At 41.5% G+C, this 20,464-nt stretch overlaps 1 protein-coding gene across 1 annotated transcript in view; it reads left to right on the top strand.

Annotated features, from left to right (window-relative positions):
* Nucleotides 1-1,878: 1,878 nt before the first annotated feature.
* CMTM4 (CKLF like MARVEL transmembrane domain containing 4) overlaps nt 1,879-20,464 on the top strand; it is a 30,889-nt gene continuing 12,303 nt past the window's right edge. The window contains exons 1-2 of the mRNA XM_061458476.1: nt 1,879-2,183; nt 20,122-20,298. Coding sequence (XP_061314460.1) covers nt 1,998-2,183; nt 20,122-20,298 — 363 coding nt within the window. The 5' untranslated portion in view covers nt 1,879-1,997. The remainder of the gene's footprint in view (nt 2,184-20,121; nt 20,299-20,464) is intronic.

Raw genomic sequence — 20,464 nt, 5'->3', positions numbered from 1 at the left:
CACACCCTTCTCAGGTTTTCATTTGCCTGCCATTTGCTCTTCACCAAAGGGCAATGTCTGTGTTTTCTTAGGCATGTTCCTGAACTTTTCATCTTACTGGAGAATATTGGTCTCTTCCAGCAGCTGGGTATAGCAGTGAAGCTAAGAAGCTTTCTCTTGCCTGCATGCTCTGAACTGTGTCTCCAGTAACCAAGCAGTGAACACTAATGGTAGGCAAACCCCTGAGTCTTTCGCTGATGTGCTCTGAGTCTGTCTCTTTGGCCTTGCTTCCTGTGTTTGATTGATACACTGGCTAAAGAAGAAAAATATCTTGAAATTAAAATTCACATGGTACCGGGCAGAACCCTCAAAAAGAAGGATTAAAGGGTTTTCAAGGGAACCAAAAGGGAGAAATGAAGCAGAACACAGAGGTAACTGGAAAGGAAATCAACCCCAAGGTTGATAACTCATAGTGTTAATGGAAAAGGGAAAACTGTACCAGTAAGAAAGACTCTTGGAGGTCAGAGGAAGATGCTAGAAGAATAATGCATGTGAAAGTCCTGTACTGGTAATGTGAAATAAGAGAAAACAGGGCAGACTGTCCATGAAAGAAGAGCTGGGATCTGGCAGATAAAGCTGGTACATCACAGGATGCAACACCAAACACTTGAATTTCAGTTTGAGAACTGTTGCACAGAAGTCTGCCTGGCTCTCCTCATGTAAAAACTTTCTCAGCTGCATTTGACACACCTGTATTTGCCAGATTATGTCGTGATTTCTCCTTATTTATGGTGACATAACAAAAGTGTTCCCAAAAAGTGGTTCAGACCCTGTCAAAGCGAACCATTCACTACTGAAAATTACACTTTGAACTGTTGTAACACTTATGGAAGAATACCCTGGAGGTTTCCAGTGTTCAAAATACTGTGGCTGCAGCATCCTAACAGCTTCAAAGTGTAATTCTGAGTGGTGTGAACTGCTCTGTGTGTCTCAAGGGACTAATCCTGAGCTATGACCACACTTTAAAATGTCAGTACCACAGAATCACAGAACACTTTGGGTCAGAAGGGACCTTCAAAAGTCATCCAGTTCCAACCCCCTTGTATGAGCAGAGACATCTTCAACTGGCTCAGGTTGTCCAGTACCACATCCACCCTGGCCTTGAATGTCTCCAGGGATGGTTCATCCACCTCTCTGGGCGACTGTGCCAGGATCACTGTAAAGAATTCTCTCCTCATGTCCAGCCTCAACCTCCCCTCTTTCAAGAACCGAAAGGCTGTGGTAAGGTCTCCCGGAACCTTCTCTTCTCCAGCCGCTCCCGCAGCCAGGCTCACTGACTCCCTGCCGGCCTTCCCACACCCGCGCTGACGCCGTCCCGAGGGCCACCACCTCGGGCGCTACCAGCCGCGCCCCACCGCCCGCCGAGCGCAGGAGCCCGGCCCCGGGCGGAGCGGGAGCGGGGGCAGGTGCCGGTCGCGGGGCAGGGAGGGGCGGGCGGGCGCAGGCCGGTGGAGGCACCGCCCGGTGCCGGCGCGCCCGGCGGGGCGGGCTCTCCCCGCCCTTTCCGCTGAGCGCAAGGGGAGGAGCGGCAGCGGCCCCGGTCGGAGCGGAGCGCGGTAGAGCTGCCTCTGCTGGGACCAGAGTGCGGAGCGGAGCGAATCGCGGGGTGCGGGCGACGACGGCGTCCCGGTGCCTGCCTCAGCTCCAGCCCTGCCCGGACGCGCTGCGGCTGGCCGGGGCACGGCGGCTCCTTCGAGCCCCTGTGCGGGGAGAGTGCGCCCCCGAGCGGCGGGGCGCAGGAAGCTCTCCTCCTCGCACCGCACCATGCTGCCCTCGCTGTCCCCGCACCACTGCGCCTGACGCGGGGACGGGGATGGGGATGGGGATGGGGATGGGGATGGGGATGGCCATGCAGCCGGCGCTCCGCTAGGCAAGCGCGGCGAGGCTCGGCGCGGGCCGGAGCTCCGCGGCCATTCCCTCAGCAGCGCGGCGGCACCGGCCCCTGCCCCACCGGTACCATGAGGAACGGCGATGACTTGGAGGGCTTCGATGGCGAGGCGTCCAGCACCTCCATGATCTCGGGGACCAGCAGTCCCTACCAGCCCACTACGGAGCCCGTCAGCCAGCGCCGGGGGCTCGGCGGCCTCCGCTGCGACCTGGACTACCTGCGGGGCACCCTCGGCAAGATCAAGCTGGCCGAGGTGGTAGGTACCACGGGCGGGGAGTGGGCCCGGGGCGCCCGGTGGGGCTTCTTCCCCCGCACCGGTAAGGGCGGGGAGTAGAGGAAAGGCTCCCGCGGCGGTGGGGCCGTGCCGCTCGCCCGCCGGCGAGGTGCGTACCTGCGGGTGCGGCGCTGGCCGCGGCCCAACGTCCTCCATTTCAGGCGGCCGGGAGCGCGGTGTCACCCACGGGTGCGAGGGGCCGGGTCGGCCCCATGCCGGGTGTGAGGGGCGGTTCGGCCCGGGCTGCCCTCCCGGCTCCCGCCGTGCCGCCCCGCTGCCGGGTTTGTGGGGGCTCGAGGTCGGCCCGGGCTTGCCAGGTCAGGTGGTGCGGCTTCCCCTTGCAGCGGGAAACGGCCCGGGTCAGGCCTCCATTACGGTGGGTTTTGCAGGGGCGTTCCGCTGTGTCGGTGGGGTTTAGGAGCGTATTTCGCCTCAGCGTGTGTGCCAGGGCCTGCCCGTGCCTGTGGTCACGGGTGTTCGGAGAACTCCATCACTACAGCGTCTGTGGAGCTTAAAAAGAAAAAGCCAACGGACCAGTTTTAGTGTTAACTGTGGGTTCACGTCGATGATTTACTGTAGAGGCGTTGGACAGTGGCGCGGCTGTGGCTGGAGGTGCCCCGGTGCCTGGTGTGTGCGGGGTCCCTGCTGCTGCCCCGCGGTGGAGCTCCGCGATGGGTCCACCCCTTGGGCTGCTCTGGCCTGCGCAGCGATGGCTTGTGTTGAAGTGCACAGAGGAGAGGAAAAGAGCCTCTGGGGAAAAACACAATACAACAGAACAACCCCGAACCCGTGTTTTTCTGTTCTGAAACAGGCTGTGAGCTGTATTTGTTAATGTGCTTTGAACAGCTAAACTGCTGAGTTTTATGAAGTCGGTGCAAGTTATGGAGCATCACAGAAGATAAATGTGTGTAGTGACACCTAAGGGTTTTCTTCGTTCTTGTTCTGGTGATGATGCTGATGCTTGTTCTCATCGATCCATTTTCTAAGTCACTGTGATGCTAACATATTTTTAATCAACAGATGTATCTTTCAGGCTATTTTAAAATGGGCGTTTCATGAAAATGCCAGTAAGTTTGAAATAAATTTTTAAGTAGTTTCTCGCAGAGTGCTACAGATTGTTTTCCCTTAAAATGGGTGAGTTCTTTGAGGACGGAAACATTTTGGTATTTCTTATGTTTAAGTTCAGCATTTAAAATCGCTACTGGTTAGTACAAGACAAAGGTTGCACATACAGGTTTCATGTAAAATGCATTCGCAGTATCCTAGGTTCAGAAGTGACACAAGTTCATAGAAGGCTGTGATGATGAATATGTGATAATTTTTTTATGAATACCCAGTAAAATCCAGTGTTTGGAAGTGCCATTTGGTTCCTTCTCATCTCCTTAGTGTAGAATGGAATCTGAGGTCTGCAAGTGGTAGCAATGAGTGTGTTACCTGAGTAGTCTTAACAACAGGGAATAGCTGTACAGGGAATAGCTGTACTTGTGTTATGTGTTTTCAGGATTGAAGCCAAAGAATCTGCATCATTGTGCAACATCTACCTGTCTTGGAACTGTTAAAAATTGCCCATGTGGTAGAAATCCTGGGGTGGTGCTGCCTAATGTGGTGAAATAATCTGCCCTCAGGATTTTTGTTTCTGCCATGCTGCTGATCCTTTCAGTAGTACACTGATAATTGTGGCAAGTCACATTAAAAGCTTGTAATTAAAATGAGTGATTGTGGATGATGAGTAAGTAAATCCTTTATTGTTAAACTGTGATTTGCTTGGAATGAGTTCCAAAGAATGTGGAGTACACCTCTTAAGTTTTTAAGCATTGCAAAGAGTCATGGGGGAAACCCACACTGTACTGGGGTTACAGGTACAGGAGTTTTCTTGTCTGTTGAACAAAGATATTGCTATTTCCAGGACATTGATAGAAAGGTGTATGATTGCATATTAGTATCTTCAGGGGAGCTGAGTAGTGTTTTGTGCCTTATTAAAAAGGGGGATCTGAGCTGTTGCATATGGTTTTTATGGAGCGTATGAATCCAGTAGGCCAGAAGCTAATATGAATTAAAAGCTAACAGAAATTAAATTAGCTAGTATTAGGTGGAAGCCTGTATATCATCCTGGCACATTTAGCTTCTGCATAGTTGTACTCGAAAGAAGCTCCAGTTCATGGTAATGACTGGTACAGGAGGCTGCTGAATTTTGCAAGCCAATGGAAAACTGAGCAATTTAGGAAAAGAAAGAACACATTCTGGAGTGTACTTAATTTGCTTATTTGCCAGGTATCATTATTTAAATTATCATGTTTAATAATATCTTTACAAAAGTACTGTAGGCACTAAAATGTGTCAAAGGCCATAGTGTAGAGATCTAGCTCGTAAAACCAAGGAGGAACTCATTTGTTGCACCCCTTATTGCACACAAGAAAACAAAGACAAGTACCAATTTAGATATAAGGTCTCTAAATATATTCTAGTAAAAAGAGTGCTACAGGAAAAATTGCAAGGTCTGTGCTCATGTAGCATCAGGATTTGTCTTAAAATACATACATGATTGGCAGACAAAAGTATCAGCTCAAGACAAACATTGCTGTTTATTCTAATCTTCAGTTGAAGGACTTCCTGCAAATTAGTTCCTAGTGCTGTGTGTGAAGGATGATTGTGTGAACTGATGTGGCTTAAAAGGATCTTCTCAATGCCCATTCAAATTCGAAGGACCAGGGAACATGAAAAAAAAAACCAAACCATGTAACTGAAAAAGCGATTGTAGAGCTTTATTATTTTTTGTGGTAGATTTGTCTTTATTCAGAATATTGTTACAGGAATTATTACAAGAGGGAAAGCAGTACGACATTTTTTGCATGTGGTAATTAAAGTGCTGCTACAGGGGAGAATAGTTTTAACTCATATTTATTAACATTTCAAGAAAATATGCCCTAAATTGCCCTTTAAAGGGGCACTGATCTAATACATGAATTGTTATCATAACCAATTAATGTGTAGTATTGGGCAGCTTATTTGTGAGTCTTAGTTTAGTTTTCTTTCCCTGGACTCCCAGAAGAAGTTGCATAGCAGTATGGGTTTTCGTTATTTTTAAGTTGGGTATGCAAACTAATAAAACTACGTTTTACTACTTAGGGCTTCTTATTCATATTCATATTCATGGTTAAATTGAACAGTTATGTAGTACATATGTCTGCCTGCTAATGGTCAATAATATCAATATGAAGAACAGCAAGGAAGTACTAAAAAGGCCCTGTATGGAGCAGCTTAGTGTTTAACTGATTTTCCGCTTTTTGGAAGTTGTAGGTAAGTGACCTTCTCGGAAAGTAGCTCTTTTGCCCGTGAATTACTGTTCTTTTGAAAAAGTTGTCTGTGTGTTAATTTGGATCTCTGAGGGAACATCTGCTGAAACTGGGGCTGCAGCTGTACTCCTCTTTAAGGAAGAATCTCAAAGGAAGGAACATAGTGCATGTTGGGTTGTATCAGCAAAGGAGTGTTCTGGGCTGCTGGGGTGGCTGGGACACCTTGATAGTGTATCAGGCAGGTGGCAAGTAGGCAGTATAGGAGGGAAGGTTGTACAGTACTATGGAGCTGTCATGTTTGCTGTTGTGCCTTTTTATAATGAGGGTTTGAACTTGAAAGCCAGTATGTGTGTGTACTAACCAAAGAAATGCTTTTCCTTTGGGAAGTTGAAATCTATGTGGAAATTGTCTCAGCTGACGTCCTAGCATTTAGATGGAGCAGTACCTTGCCTTATGGCACATGTGAAAGATCAGATAGCCGCCCTGGGAGACCAGAGCCGAAAAGCTCATTGGAGTTTATTTTCATTACTCTTTGGCATGATTCTGTGTTTCTCATGCTTTCAGGGGCTTTAATACTTCCCATGGAGATTATTGTACAATAATCAGATATCCCTGGAAAACTTTTCTATGGACATCGTCAAATGATTTGTTTCACTTCAGTGCTTTTTTCCCTCATTCCCTTGAATTTCTTATGGAGAGTCTCTCCTTTTTGAGTGTCCTTGCTGAAGGAAGGTGTTTACTAAGTGAGGAATTGGGGGGGGGGGGGGCATTGCTGTCATCCTGAAGAGGCAGGCTGGTGCAGGTACCACCTCTTTGCTGGAAATAGTTTCTCTTTAGATGAGATTGCTTGCTTTTTTTTTTGCCCTGACTACTTTTCTCTTCAGCTTTTCTCAGTGCATTATTATTTTTCCTAGATTGTTATAATTCTGCACCTTCAAGGCTCTTACCCAACTCTTTGAAGTTGGGTATAGATGTGTATTTCCTGCTGAAATTCCCATGGTGAGTTGTGACTGCTTGTTCTCTGTTTTTCTTTTTCTTTGGAAACTGTGGCTTCTTGTGAGCAGTTCATGGGGCCTCCAGGTGAGTGGGAAGAAAACAGAGCAGGAACGTACTGGGAGCCCTGTTGGTTCTCACCTGATGCCAGGTTTTCACAGGCAATTTATTTAGAGTAACATCTCTCACCTCTAACACCTTATGTGAAAATTGTTTCTGATCAGTTTTTGTGATACTGGTGGTAGACAGGAGTGGTTTTAACTGGAGCAGTAAGATCACAGAGCAACCTTCTGATAGAAGGAGCAAGTGTCGGAAAAACCTTACTGTGTGCTAGTTTAAAAGCAGATGGCATTTGTGGTGATTAGTGACAGCCTCTGTGGATCAAACAGCTCTAGACTTTCTTTCTCTGTGTCTATTCCAAATGCTACAAAAATCCATCAGAGATTCCTTTTAAAGAAGGTAATACTTCTGCTTGGGAGGTCTCTGAGCTACAAGTTGCTGATGACTGTACTGGGAAGCATCACTGCATGTTTACTCTCATCATCTTCTCTATAGCATATGCTATTGCCCATTAGTGGAGACAAGATTTTGAGAGAAATGAAATCTGGTGGGAATAGCAGTTCATATGTTCACAATTTTCAGAATAAAAAGTTCCATCTTCATTGGTGGAGAGTAGCTGAGTGTTGGAAAAAGTTGTTTTGTGGCTTACTGTCATTACATGTTTCCAGATCCAGAAATTGATTAAGGCCAAGAATACAGTAAAATGCATTGCTATCAGAATCTACTGTAATGAGGAAAACAAAATTCAGAAAGCCTGTAATACACACCTACATGGCTAATAAGACTGTTGAGAATTCCCATTAAGAAGTTAAGAGTAATAACATTTATGTTCCATAAAGTAAGGTAACTGCTAACTGTTAGAATCCAGTTGGTAACTGTCATGAGGTGTTCAGGTATCTCATATTGAGTTATTGCTGCCTTCTTCAGCTCAGCATCTCATTGTGTTCACAGTCCAGTGTGTCACATCTTACATGTTTAACTTCCCCACTCCTTTCTCCCTGGGTCTCTTTGCAGTACTCCTGTGCAGCTGCACAGCAGCATGACTCCTCTTCTGCTGTGTTTGCGGCAGTGTGACTCCTCATCTGCAAACTTTCGTGTTGGAGTGAGGAGCTGATGCTTTCCAGATAGTTGTCATTCTGTAAACCGTAGAAGTTACCAGTTGGACACTGAATGTGATGTGAAGAAATTGATAGTTACTGTAAAGTTCATTTTTATGTAAATGGGGTGTTAACTAAGCTACAGGAAACTAGACTGTACCTAGCAGAGGTCAGTGGTGGACGTTCTCTGCCTGGTAAGGTCATTCCGCAGTGGTCAGGTTATCCTTACGTAAAGCATTCAGTGGTCTCAGTGAGAAGCAGAGACCACTACAGGAGCCACCTGAGCTTTCTAAGGCAGCTTTGGTGTCACAGGGAGCCCCGTAGCTGATGGCTTTTGCCAGAAGTGATAGTTTCATCATAAAATTAGCTTTTGCTTATCTGTTCTGCACTTCAGAGGTACAGTAACCTACTTTGTTTCTGGTGTGAGCTTAATTCTGGCAAATTTATGGCTATTTGTCCTAGTGTTAACATTGCCACTTTCCATAACTGCTTCTTACTCCTTCATGCACTTCAAAGCAGCTGTCTGTGCTTAGCCAGCCTTCATGTTCCTGCACAACGAAGACAAAATTGTTTTGCGCTCTACTAGTAAGAAGGGCTCTGTAGTCTTGGTACTGTCCAGCAGCTCATCTGACTGGGGTGATCGCTTCTCAGTAGGCACAATCCAGGTAGTAGGTGACACACATTTTAGTGTGTATGAAATGCCACTTTTCAAGCCTCAGCTGGAGATAACTCTCCTGTTACATCCTAGGATTGCATATATTAATTTAATAATTTATAATCAATCTGTGATAAACTGTATCATCTCTATTTATTCTTATTTCCAAACAGTAATGTGTGTTTATGTAAAAAATCCTTGTGACTTTGTGTGTTGTATATTGAGCTTTGTTTCTCAGTGGTGTTTGTAAGCTGCTTGTTCAGAAGATGTTATAAATGACAGTGGAGACTGGTGATCTTTGACATCTGGTCTTAGAAAAAAACTTGCAATACTGTATTTAAAGGATTGAGTGTGTAGTACACAGATATGCTTAAGAAGCCCTCTTTAGGTAAAGCATGTTTCTTCAGTGTGTCAGATTCCTGATTTCTCTTTGGAAAGATTTTTCTTTAAAGGTTGTAGATCTGCATTGCTGTGTGGTGATATTTTTATACTGACATTTACCACAGAGGGAAGAATGATGAAGTAACTCTGTTTAGCCTTGCTTTCCATTGTTTCTGTGTGCAGTAAAAGAAAGGATTGTGGTTGTCTTCCCACACAAAGGTGAACGGGTTTTGGTCTCTTTCATGGTGTCTCTTAGCTACCATCTGGCCATGGCTGTGTTCTTCTGTGAGTAAACAGTGTTATGTATTTCTCTCTTAGATGGTGGGTAGTTTTAACTTCTGCTTTCAGAAGAAATGTCTATAATTTCTGTGATAAGGATGGTAATATCTTTTCTTGATGAGCCTCCCTGGTTATTTAATTATCATCTTGCGATAAGAAGCCAAGGAGGACTAGACATTTAAGAGGTGTTATTCTTGTAACATCATGAGTATAGGAGGAACTTCGTATTTCTGATGCATCATTTTGTCCTGTCAGCTTGCACCCCTTGTCATGCTGTGCTCAAAATTGCATTTCAGAAATACCTGCCTTGCATCAAGACCTCAATGAATCATTTTGTACTGAAATTTTATATGCAAGAGGACTAGACATACAATTAATAGACGTCTTAATAGCGAGTTACCTGCTGTTGCTCTGCAGTGGTAGTACTCACTACTTCTAAATTAGAGCTGGATTAAAATGTCTTTACATTCTGAATTTTATTTTTATTTTTTAAATAATTCTCAGATGGTTTATGTAGTCAGTTGCTTCAAAACCATGGAAGTGATGTTCGGGTTTCTCTGAAACTTACACCATTAGCTCTTCCAAATATGGGAGGAGGAAAGCAAAAGCTGGATAACACTAACCCTATGTAGACTAGGTGTAAGGATGTACAGCCATGAGTAGAGGAAAGATGGGTCAAAAATATTATGTGCAAAGAGGGGGGCTCTTCCACTGAGCTGAGAAACCCACACACGGTATGCAGCAGCAGGAATCAAGTAATGCAGTCTTTGCTGTGACAGATCTCAAGCACTGTTTTATGTAATACATTTCCAGGGTGAAATTGCTCCCTCTGCAGTATGGTACTGGAATGGCATGATGCCTGAAGTTGGTTTCAAGTAAGCGGAGTAACGTAATGTTTTAATCTCGCTGTATGCAGGTTAAATTGATATTTAATGCCTTAGCTTGTGGGAGAATATGATGCATTTTTACCCAAACAACTGTCTTCAGCATTGTCTGCAATTAAACTTTTTTTAATATGTGACTTGATATTCAGGTGTTGATGCTTGGATAATGTATTGTTCGAGGCACTTCTTTACATTTTCTTCTTGTATGTATGTTCACAGTGTGTTTAGCTTGCAAATGAGCTGAACTTGTCTGTGATAGTTCCCTTCATTACAGCATAGCTTAAAAGCACAGCAGCCATATGCCCCGTATGTAAAAACATGTCCTGTGCTTAGATCTGGTGGTAGTGATAATTCTGCTGTAGCTTTCATTTAAGCTAAACATTGAAGCTAAACAATTTTAAAATGCTGTAAATTTACTAGTGCTACAGCACTGCTTGTAACAGTTCTGTCATCTTTATGTGACCTTATTTTATGAATTGACTACAAGCATTCAGTTCTGCAAGTATTTAATAGCCTTCAGTAACTGGTCTTATGAAATTATTTTCATGCTAGGAACTGATATTGACACTTCAGTGTTGTGAACAAATTAATTAGTAATTAGTTGTTGCATTTAATGCTTAGAAACTTCTTATCTAATAGAATCATAGAACAGTTAGGGTTGGAAAAGACCATAACATCATTAAGTTTCGACCCCCCTACCATGGGCAGACACCTCACACTAAACCATGTCACCCAACGCTCTCTCCAGCCTGGTGTTGAACACCGCCAGGGATGGAGCATTCACAACAATGTAGAGGACATCTTTAATTAAGCATTCGTATCTTTTACTGTTCAGAATAAGTGCTCTTCCAGAATTCCAGGATAGTGTTGTAAGTCTTTGGGATGTTCAGTATGTTTAGTTCATGGCAGTACAGTAAGAATAGTGATAGCGAAGGTGAAGATGGTGTTACCAGAGCCTTATGGCTTGTGTGTTGTTAACAACATTTTATAGTCCTCTGTTTGCAGTGTGCCAAGTTTGTTTGCAGTCTTCAGGCAGATCTGCTCTTGAGTAGGTGGATTTGCAGTTATGCAATGGAAGTCTGTGGGCTCTTTCCTATTTTGGATGAGATACTACTGTATAAGGCTTTTAAGTCCAAACAGCAAGCTGGGCTTGAAGGTTTCATGCATTCCCCAGTACAGCTGGCAGTGCTCTTTAATGTTCTGGCCTACATCTATTTTTTTAATGTTCTGTTTTACCAGTATGTCTAGACTCTTTTTGCCTTTTAAGGCATGGCATTTAAGGGCGCCTTCAGATTGCAGTCTTGAGAACGTTGGGATCGCAAGGGCAGCTTGCACCATTTCCTTTAGACAAAAACAAACCCAAAAAACTTCAATGGATTCCTTAGGTCTACTTTAAGTTCTTGATTGTTTTCTCATTAAAATTCCTTTCTTGCTTTAGTATTTGTGGGATGTTTGATGTTTAGTCATAATTGGGATTAAATGGGGTTTTAAAGGCTAGAGCATAATTCTGATAGTCTTAAAATAGAACTTTCACTTTTTAAAATAGCTGAACAGGCTAGTTAAACAAGAGGCTGTGCAGATCAAATACTTGACAAATTTTATGAGGGCACCTTTACTTCTTAAAACCAACTAATTTATCCTACTGTATGTTACAGATTTACAGTACTCTGGATGCTGTTTTGAGTAGCCAGGTTTCTAATATGGATTGGCCTGTGTATGTGGATGGGCACACAAAGCAAGGTCAAAAGTGAAGCTTTTTCTCTTTTCAAGAGCTGAGTAGAGAATTCTCCCAAGTGAAGCAATAGCCATATTTGTTTTTGTTTTTTGTTTTTTTTTTTTATTTAAAAGTCATACAAACACAGTCTCAGTAACTTGCTGTGTTCCAGCAGAAAGCATGTGTCTGTGTACCATACAGAACATGTGTGTGCAGCCTGAAGACAAAAATATGGTAACTTTTTCCATTTAGTTTAAATAGCAAAGGTGAGAGAAGTTATGAGTTCTTACAGCTTGACTTACTAGTAAGTCCTAGGAAATGGACTGGAAAGGATACTGTACCCTTGCTGGAAGGTTGGGGATGGGAAGCTGGACCATATACTGAGAGACACCTGCCTGGACATGCTCTCTTGAGCATCCTGCACGGTTCTTATTATTAACAAACTACTAAATGCTGATACAAGACTAATGACCTTTAGTGACACTATTAAATTAGTCTTTAAGATAAAATAAGAATTACCAATAATTCTTAAGGATGCTGTGTTGTATCTTACCCTGCCTTGGTGACTGAAAGTGAGGGTTATTAAACTTGAACTCAGCTGTTAAGCTAGACCTTCCCCCCCCCCCCCCCCATTTCCTGTAGGCAGTTTTAAATTTGTGTTACTATTGCAGTAAAGCCTGCATGAGCAGGATTAATGGAAAAATATTTTATTGTCCCACCCTTCTGCTCTCCACTATGTGTAGTTGCTGAGGAAGATGCAAAGGACTCAGTGCATAATATAAAATTATATTCATGGCAGCACTGAAGAAATATGTAATATTTTTCTGACCTGTTTTTCCCTATTTTGTCTAAGAACATGGCGTGCAAAATGCTAATCAAATTCTGACAAAACTGGGCTTGAAGAAGCTTATTTGAGTAGTTTCACTGTTTAAGAATTTCTTTTATGTGCATGATTTAATTATGGTTTTTGCCAGACTCCAGAGCACTATTCTAAAGTCTGATGTGGACATATTGCAGTGGTTAGACAACAAGAGTCCCTTTGCCTTGTGGTGTGTCCCTCTGCTCCTCTGGTGTAGGCATGGGTATGCTGAGTCTTACTGGTTTGTGTCCATTCCCTGAAGCAGTGGGCACAGTTCAGTGTTCTGTGTGTACAGAAGAAGCCTTTGCATTTAGGAGCTGTTTATTTCACTAAGTTGCATAGGAATTAAGCAACTAATACAGCATATAAATGGGAAAGTTAGAAATGTATAACTCTCTGTTGGGATTTTGTTCGTTATTGTCTTGCAGGACCTGTTGCTTATGAAAATATTTTGAGTTCTCATATACATGAAATGTAGTTTCTGGGGACAGGAGGCACAGGTTCCTGTGGAAAGAAATTAGTGGGAGAAACTGGTTAAATTTTTCATGTTTTGTTTGCTGCTGTTTAAAATGTGGCTCTCTGTGATCTTAAGATGATTGTTTCGAAAGGATGGGGTTAGTACAAAACTTAATGGGCTTTTTTTATGGGACGGGTGGCATGTTACATTCCCTTTTTGTCTAATCTGGAAGGTATGTTTGAACCTGACTGAGGTTTCTGTAAGGAAATGTAATATGCCTATGCCAAATTCCTCATTGCAGTGTGTCTTGGCTTTGGATTCTTTTCAGTGGTTCTTTTGGGTCATCTGCTTGGTTGGATAAAACCTGAAATATTCCTAAATAATAGTGGGTTTTTTTGGTTGTTATTTGTTTGCTTGTTTGTGGTGTGTGTTTGTTTTGTTAGGAACATGGTTGTGTTTTCATTGGGTGTGTAAAATTATTTATGTGTAACAGGAAGAACTATGTTTATTTTTTCTTTCAAAAAACCTCAAACCATAAAATACTTCCATACTGTAAACCACTATTTGTTTAATGGCATCTGAACCAGCATTAGTTTTGCATTTATCTAAAAGATAAGAATGTTTGTTGAAGAGGTGTGTTCAAGCCATAAGCAAACACTGCACTGATGCATAGGTAACAGGAAATAAGTTACTTCTTCTTGCCTGCAGCTTGCATTATGTTGCAGACTCTGATTACGTTCTCTGAAAATGGATGCAGTTCTTTTTCAGCCAGTTGAGAATCTCTTCTGCTCCTTTTAGTTCAGTCCAGTTCATTCTACTTTTTTTTTTTTTTTAGAGTAAGTGTTAGTTTTGGAGTACTTAGGTTTTTGAAGCAACTGTTATTCAGTTGTTAACGTTGAGTGTTCATTGCCTCATTCTTAAGTATGATCCTTTCTCATAATATGCCTTCAAAATGCTTCTGGCCTCAGAAATATGTTCTGTAATTAGAATTGGTCTTTTGCCTAAGTTGAGAAAGGGAAATAAATCAGCAGTAGCTGAATCTTTCAAGGATTACAGAAACCTGCTGGAGGTGGCAGAACAGCAGCTGATTTAATACAGATTCACAATATTTAATGCACTTGAAGTCTTGCCACGTTGTAGCCAAACATGAACTAAGAAATAATGAAAACTTGAGGACTGCAGCTACATGTAAACACCTGGAGGTGCAGTGAAGATCTGAAATGTCAGTATTCTGCTGCTGTTTCTATTGTCAGCACCAGAACCAAATCAGAGTTGAATTTGGAGCTCTGATTGAGTTTCTCTGGATTTGTGCAGTGTTATATTTTGTGCTGTTAGAGCACAATTCAGTTTAATCAGGGTGCTGAATCACTGGTACTGCTTAAGCTGCCCTGTCTGGTGAGTGCCCTTTTCCTGATTTTTTTTTTTTTTTTTTTAATGAGAAAAGTTCAATTGCCAGAGCTAATAACACATTTCTTTTGGTCTTGAGGATGCAGACTGGGAACAAGCGGGAAATCAGTCATTCTTCTGTGTAGGGTAAAAGATGGTTTCCTGCTGGAGAAGCAGAACTGTGTTCAAGCCATATGATCCCAAATATTCGGATCTGTGCCAGCTGTTTTAGATGTGGGAAATGCATGTGCTTTGCAAGGAATGAGACCCACTTGGTTTCATACATTAAGTTAGGACTGCTGGGCCAAGTAAATGAGAACAATAAATCTAGATTTTAGTTCAAGAAAGTTAAATGTCTTCAGATACTTTAAGTGGTGTAAAAGCAATTTATTTCTTCTCTATTTTGCGCATATGTATCCTGCTGTACCATTAATTTAAACAGTGTGGATGTAAAAATGCCTCGGTAGTGTGACATTCTTACTGAAATTCTGTGGATAGAAAAAATGCTGACCATCTTGTGGTTTTTTGGAAAGCATGCGTAATTATGTCATTTAACCACACAATAAGGCTTTCTGTGGTAACATTTTAGATAAACAGGAAAACTCATTTTTTACTTTGTTTTCATTGCAGAGCTGTTTTTTATTTTTAGTGCTAAGTTGTTTGATTATTTTCTTCAAAAATAAAACACAACATACTCTGACAGGAAAAATACACCATTAGCAACCTTCTAAAAGCTCTCTTTCAGCATTGGTGCTTGTCATAGCACATTTTCCCCATTTGGGGAAATACGGTGTTTTATGTCTGACCTGCCAGTGTTGCCAAGAAATTGATGTAAAAATAAGCCATTTACATAGCCCTAAGGCAGATGATTTCTTCATTAAGGGCCCTTCTCCAGGGGAATTTACAGGAAAGTTGAGATGAATACTATAATGCTAGGAGGATAATGTGGTTAAATTAAAGGACATTGGATCCCAGTATAGAGGCTCTCTTTCAGGACTTAAATGGCCCTAAATTGTGACTGCATCATCCCCTTCCAGTAAGGGTGTGCTTTACTCTGAATGGAGCCTTCAGTTGGGGTTCAGTGCTACCCTCACACTGTACCTTAGCAGTCCTGAAAGTCCCAAACAGTAACAGTGGGTAACAGTTTGCCAGTTTATTCAAGACAAAACACACAAAACATCAATATTGGGAAATAACATCTCGTGCTTAATCCTCTACTTGGAGTTTTGTTTTTTTCTTTTTTTCTTGTGCGTTTGCATCGTGTGGTGGTGGGAGATGAGGGAGGAAGGGCAGGGCAAATTTGCTCCATTTACTTCATTTACAAGGCAAACTCCACCTGTCACAGAATTAGAGCTGTATTGCACACATTGGGTTGCAAGCCTGGGCAGACTCAGACCTTTGCGTAGCTTATCCTGAAGCTCATTCTTGTTGATCCTTTTTTTGTTGACCAGACTCTTGTATGTCCTTTGTCCAAGAAGAAGGTGGCTTTGCAGGCAGCCTAGGTTGGCTCTGCATGAACCCAAGCATTGAGTAGAATAAGCCGATGTTTCCAGCATGACAGAGTTACGTATCCACTGCAAAATCCTCCATGCTTACTTCAAGAAGAGTTGGAAGTAAAAGGGAAACCAAAAGCAACTGTGAAAGATAGTAATAAAAGAGAATTATACAGAGCTTGAGGCATAGGAGGAATTTGGGTAGAATAGAAAACTCTCCAAAGTACCCAGTTCAGAGAAAAACAGGTGAAAAGGTTTGTTTTATCCAATAGAGGAAACTTGGTCTATTGACTATGCCTGAGAAAGCTGTAGCTGTGTTGTTTGAGGGAGAGAGCAGTAATTCATGTAAGAGAATATCTCCTTCACGTTCAACTTCTCATTTTTATGAAGTATAGAAGCCTTGAAACTTCAGCTTGTGGAAAAACTCCTCAAAACTCCTCACCCTAAATTATGAGGTGTGACTTGAAAGCCAGGGTCACCTCCTGCACTGAAAAAGTGGCAGCATGTGTTTTGTTGGCCAAAACTTGTGCTCCGATACGATGTCCTGTAACTGCAGCCATTGGAGGCAGACACAGGCCCAGAAAATCCAGTCTCATGTTTTTCCAAGGTAGCACTGGTGACTTGTGTTACAAAGCAAGGGCAAAGGTTTATCAGCTGGGAAGTTTGAGTTTTCTCTGCTGCTGCTTTGTGCTGTAATCACCTGGGGCAGTGTGAGTCTGCACCCTCAAGTGGTGTCTGGATGGAGCATGGATCCTTGCTAAGGGTGTTGGAGTGTCTTTGTTCTCTTTTCTTCCCCAGAGAGCACGTACAGTCAATGTGGTAAGACAAGGCACCAGTTTTTATTTTGGACGTGTGGTGTGGCAGAGGGAATTGTGTGGGAAGTGACTTTTTGCATCTTTGAGCCTCAGTAAGTTGTGAGCTGCATGTAGATTAGCTAATTCAGTAGGCAGTGAAGGGTAGAAGACAGGCAGTGGAGATAAACATAGGTTAGAAAGATGTTTTCATTATAATTACAGAGCTCTGTGAGAGGAGAAAATGGTTAGTGCTAAACCTGCATTGAAGTCCCTCAGAAAATAAACTGGGGTAGCTGGGATCAAGACTGACTTCTGCTCTCTCTGCAGTTTGCAGTGGGACACTCTGGGGGCACGCTTATGATTGTATCAGTTTACTTACTGGCCACATCAATCAAGTGGTATTTTTGGTAGCAGAGTTGTATTAATTCACTACTGGATGAACCGGTAGTAGTTCATCATGTCCCTTGGCAAGCTGATTTGTCTCATGTTAGAGCATTTACACAACCCTTCTAAGTAATTTAGCTGAGTCAATCATGGGTTTGATTCTATAATGTATTCTGTGTTCATTTCATACGTTCAGAGTAGTTTGCTGTATTTATTAGAAAGAAACTTAGACTCAGAGTAGAGTGCCCAGTGAAAGCAGCATTAGTGTGCTTTTATGGAAGAGTCACATAACTTGTAGTTAATTGGAAGGATGCTTCTGGCAAGTTCATAAATGTGTAGGAGGGCAAGATTACCCTGATGCTTCAAAGAAAGTATTTTTTATTAAAGACTGAGATTTCTGTCATATTTATGAAAAGGAAAGCTTGTGTGGGAGGATAGTGCTTTCTGGTGCGGTGGTGAATTCGGATTTTATTTTTTGTCATAATATTCATTGTAAAACAAATAATGGGCAGTTAACAGAAAGGTATTAGCTGTAGCACTGGCAGAATGGGTGATCTTTGAGAAGGGTGAAATACATTTTTATTGCAGGAGAAACAGTAGCACAGTTGGAATCTTACTTGAAGTACAAAAGTGTTACAAGTAAATGATATTCATGGGAATGTTCTCCTTTTCCTGTGCCCCAACCAACAAGTGTTCAGGTGTCCCAGTCTGCTCTGTGATGATAATACTCCTGTTGATAGTTATTGTGTGTATTCCCAAAACACAGCCTCCACTTCGTGGCTGAAGCAATTGAGGTTTTCTCCCAGTCTTTCTGATAAATGTATCAATAGATCTGGGCTGTCCCAACCTAGACCACTGTGCACTAATGCCACCACATTAGTTAAACTGATGGCACATCTTTGCCTGCCTTTAGAATGGTTTGGGTTATTAAGTCAAACTTAAATGTTCACACCTTTTTTTTTTTTTTTTTAATCAGAGTATGAAAGGTGTCACAGGCAAATGTATTTTGTAATTCCTTAAGCAATAAAATGAAGTCTTAAGGTAGAATTGCTCTGAAGTTTATTAACTATTCTGAGCTCAAGAATGTATAAATAACATACAATGATTAGAATTCACTGCTTCAAGTGACTCTTCAGCACCTAATTTATTTCTAATCCTGTATGTAAGAAAATCTTTCATCTGTTTTGAGCTTTGACTGCTAAGATGGGTACCTCAGCCTTGCAGAAGCAATGCTGTCTGGTATGGAGAAGAGTCAGTGGAAGATGTTTATCAGCAAAAAAGCAGAGACTCTGTATGCCAAGTAGCAGTTGTCCAGAGTAGTGATTGCCAGAGCTTCTGGCTCCTTCAGCCTACTGCTAATGGCACAATTCAGAGCTGTTTGTGTTTTCATAAAATAAACCTAATATTGTTTGGGCTTGTGCTCCAGTATTTTTAGAGAATATTACAGAAACCATTGCTTTTAAAATAATAAAAATTTTAAGTGTCATATCAAAAATTGTGGTAAGAACAGTGGAGACTTTATTGGAACATCTAAAAGGTAAAGTTTTGCCAGTTATCATTTTGCATTAGATGATATTGATTGTGCTTGAAATAGCTAAGGTTTCTTTTTTTGAGCTTTACGAAAAACAATGACTTGTATGTTCTCTTAAAGAGACTGTGCAAAGTGAACTATGGGAGACTTTCTACGCAATTGTGAGATTTTTGATAAAAACTATTTTGGTTTGTTTTAATTTCTTTTAAAATTAGCTGCTGTATTCTGAAGTCTGTAGTGAATGAAGCATGTGGGTATTGTCCTCAGAATAACTGCTAATGTCAAAATGGTAACATCTTTCAAAATCCTCTTTCTTCATTTTGCTTCTTCTGTTGCAGAAGACAAAGACAAATCAATAGGTAAAGCATAAAAAGTGCTGGAAGAAAGCATTATTGAAATTGGCAAAGAAGGATTTACAAATTGATTTGTATTGTGGCTTCTGTCAATCTTTTAAACTTGGGTTTTGTTTGCACAAAGCCTTCAAATTGGGGAATATTTGGCTGTGAGGAGGCTGTCATCTTCAAATTGAAGCGACTTACTATAGTCTCAGTAGAATTTTGTGGCAGAGCAAAAAAGTGAATTATTTCTGAAAAATGTAAGTGGGTGGGTAGGGGGGTGGTTGTCTTGAAAACTGAAGCAAAACACTCTTAAGGCCTTTCTTGCTTGCTGTGAACATTAAAAATACCCAATAAAATCAAACTGTCCATGCTACTGTTTTTCTTTTACCAGTTACATTTAAAGAGGAATTCTTTGAAATACAGTCTTAGATATGTAAGTTGTATACACTGTGGTGGCTAATCAGTGGTATCTAGGTGGTAGCTGTCAGTGGTAGCTAATATTGGTATATAATTTTTATATATTTTAGTTTCCTCCATTGGGCAGACTAAGAATGGTGAGATTTACTGATTTATCCTGAACAGTAAATTAAACTTTTTTCTTGCAAAAGTTTGCATTTAACTCTACCGAGATTCTTCAGAATTTAGACTAACAGTTATCTGATTTATATGTATTTGCATCACCAGGAGTTTGTCCTTCCTCTGTTAGCTGCTGATTTTATTGTCTTACAAAGGAATGATAATACATGCTTTAATATGAAAAACAGTATATTGATGATAAACATGAAAAGGGATTTTTGGAGGCTGGTAGAGATCCTGAATCTATTTTATTTTGAATATATTTAGATCTCAATCTGGTAGTGAAATTTAAATGAGAGCTTGATTTAAATGTCTTTCACAGTCACAGTATATTAATACTATATAGTTGACTTGAGGTTGGCCCAATAGACAAATGCATTCCAAGTTTTGGAATAGCATATAATGAGTGAAAAATGAAATAAAATGTTTTAAGTGCTATTTGCATGTTAAGCCAGTGTCCTGAAGGGGTTTCATGCATTTCTGGGTGTCTCAGTTATTTTGATGTTAGACTGCTTGTAATTTTGCTAAAATATACTTGTTGAATAGGAGATATCCAGAAAGTCTTGCATTAATTTGCTTTTGTTTTTTTTTTCTCTTTAGACAGTGCCTTGTTATAAACTAAAATCACACATTCCTGAGTGTAAACCGATCATGTTCCCAATGGAAATTTCAGGAATACTTGTGGCTACTTTCAAAATGTGGAAATCTATTTATTTTTTTTTTTTTCCACTTGTTTTTCTTCCTAGGTTTTGGCACTGATTGCGTTCATCTGCATAGAGACCATCATGGAATGCTCCCCTTGCGAAGGCCTTTATTTCTTTGAATTTGTGAGCTGTAGCGCTTTGGTGGTTACTGGAGTTCTGTTGCTTATGTTCAGTCTAAATCTTCACACAAGAATACCACAGATCAACTGGAATCTTACTGTAAGTTCATGCAGATTCTTACTCTGTTGAAAATAGCTGCAAATCTCTTAAGTTTGGGCTTTGAACTGTACTTTCTACTGCAGTTAAAGATTGTGTATGAGTGTTTTCTATGCTGAATAAAGTAGACATTTTACTTGTATATAATATGAATACTAGCAGCAGAAGG

Source organism: Pezoporus flaviventris, unplaced genomic scaffold (genome assembly GCF_033815535.1).
Source record: "Pezoporus flaviventris isolate CSIRO_AGI_PZ_B2104156 unplaced genomic scaffold, CSIRO_AGI_Pfla_v1 ptg000027l, whole genome shotgun sequence".
Classification (NCBI taxonomy): domain Eukaryota; kingdom Metazoa; phylum Chordata; class Aves; order Psittaciformes; family Psittacidae; genus Pezoporus; species Pezoporus flaviventris.
This window is presented reverse-complemented; position numbering and strand designations above follow the sequence as displayed.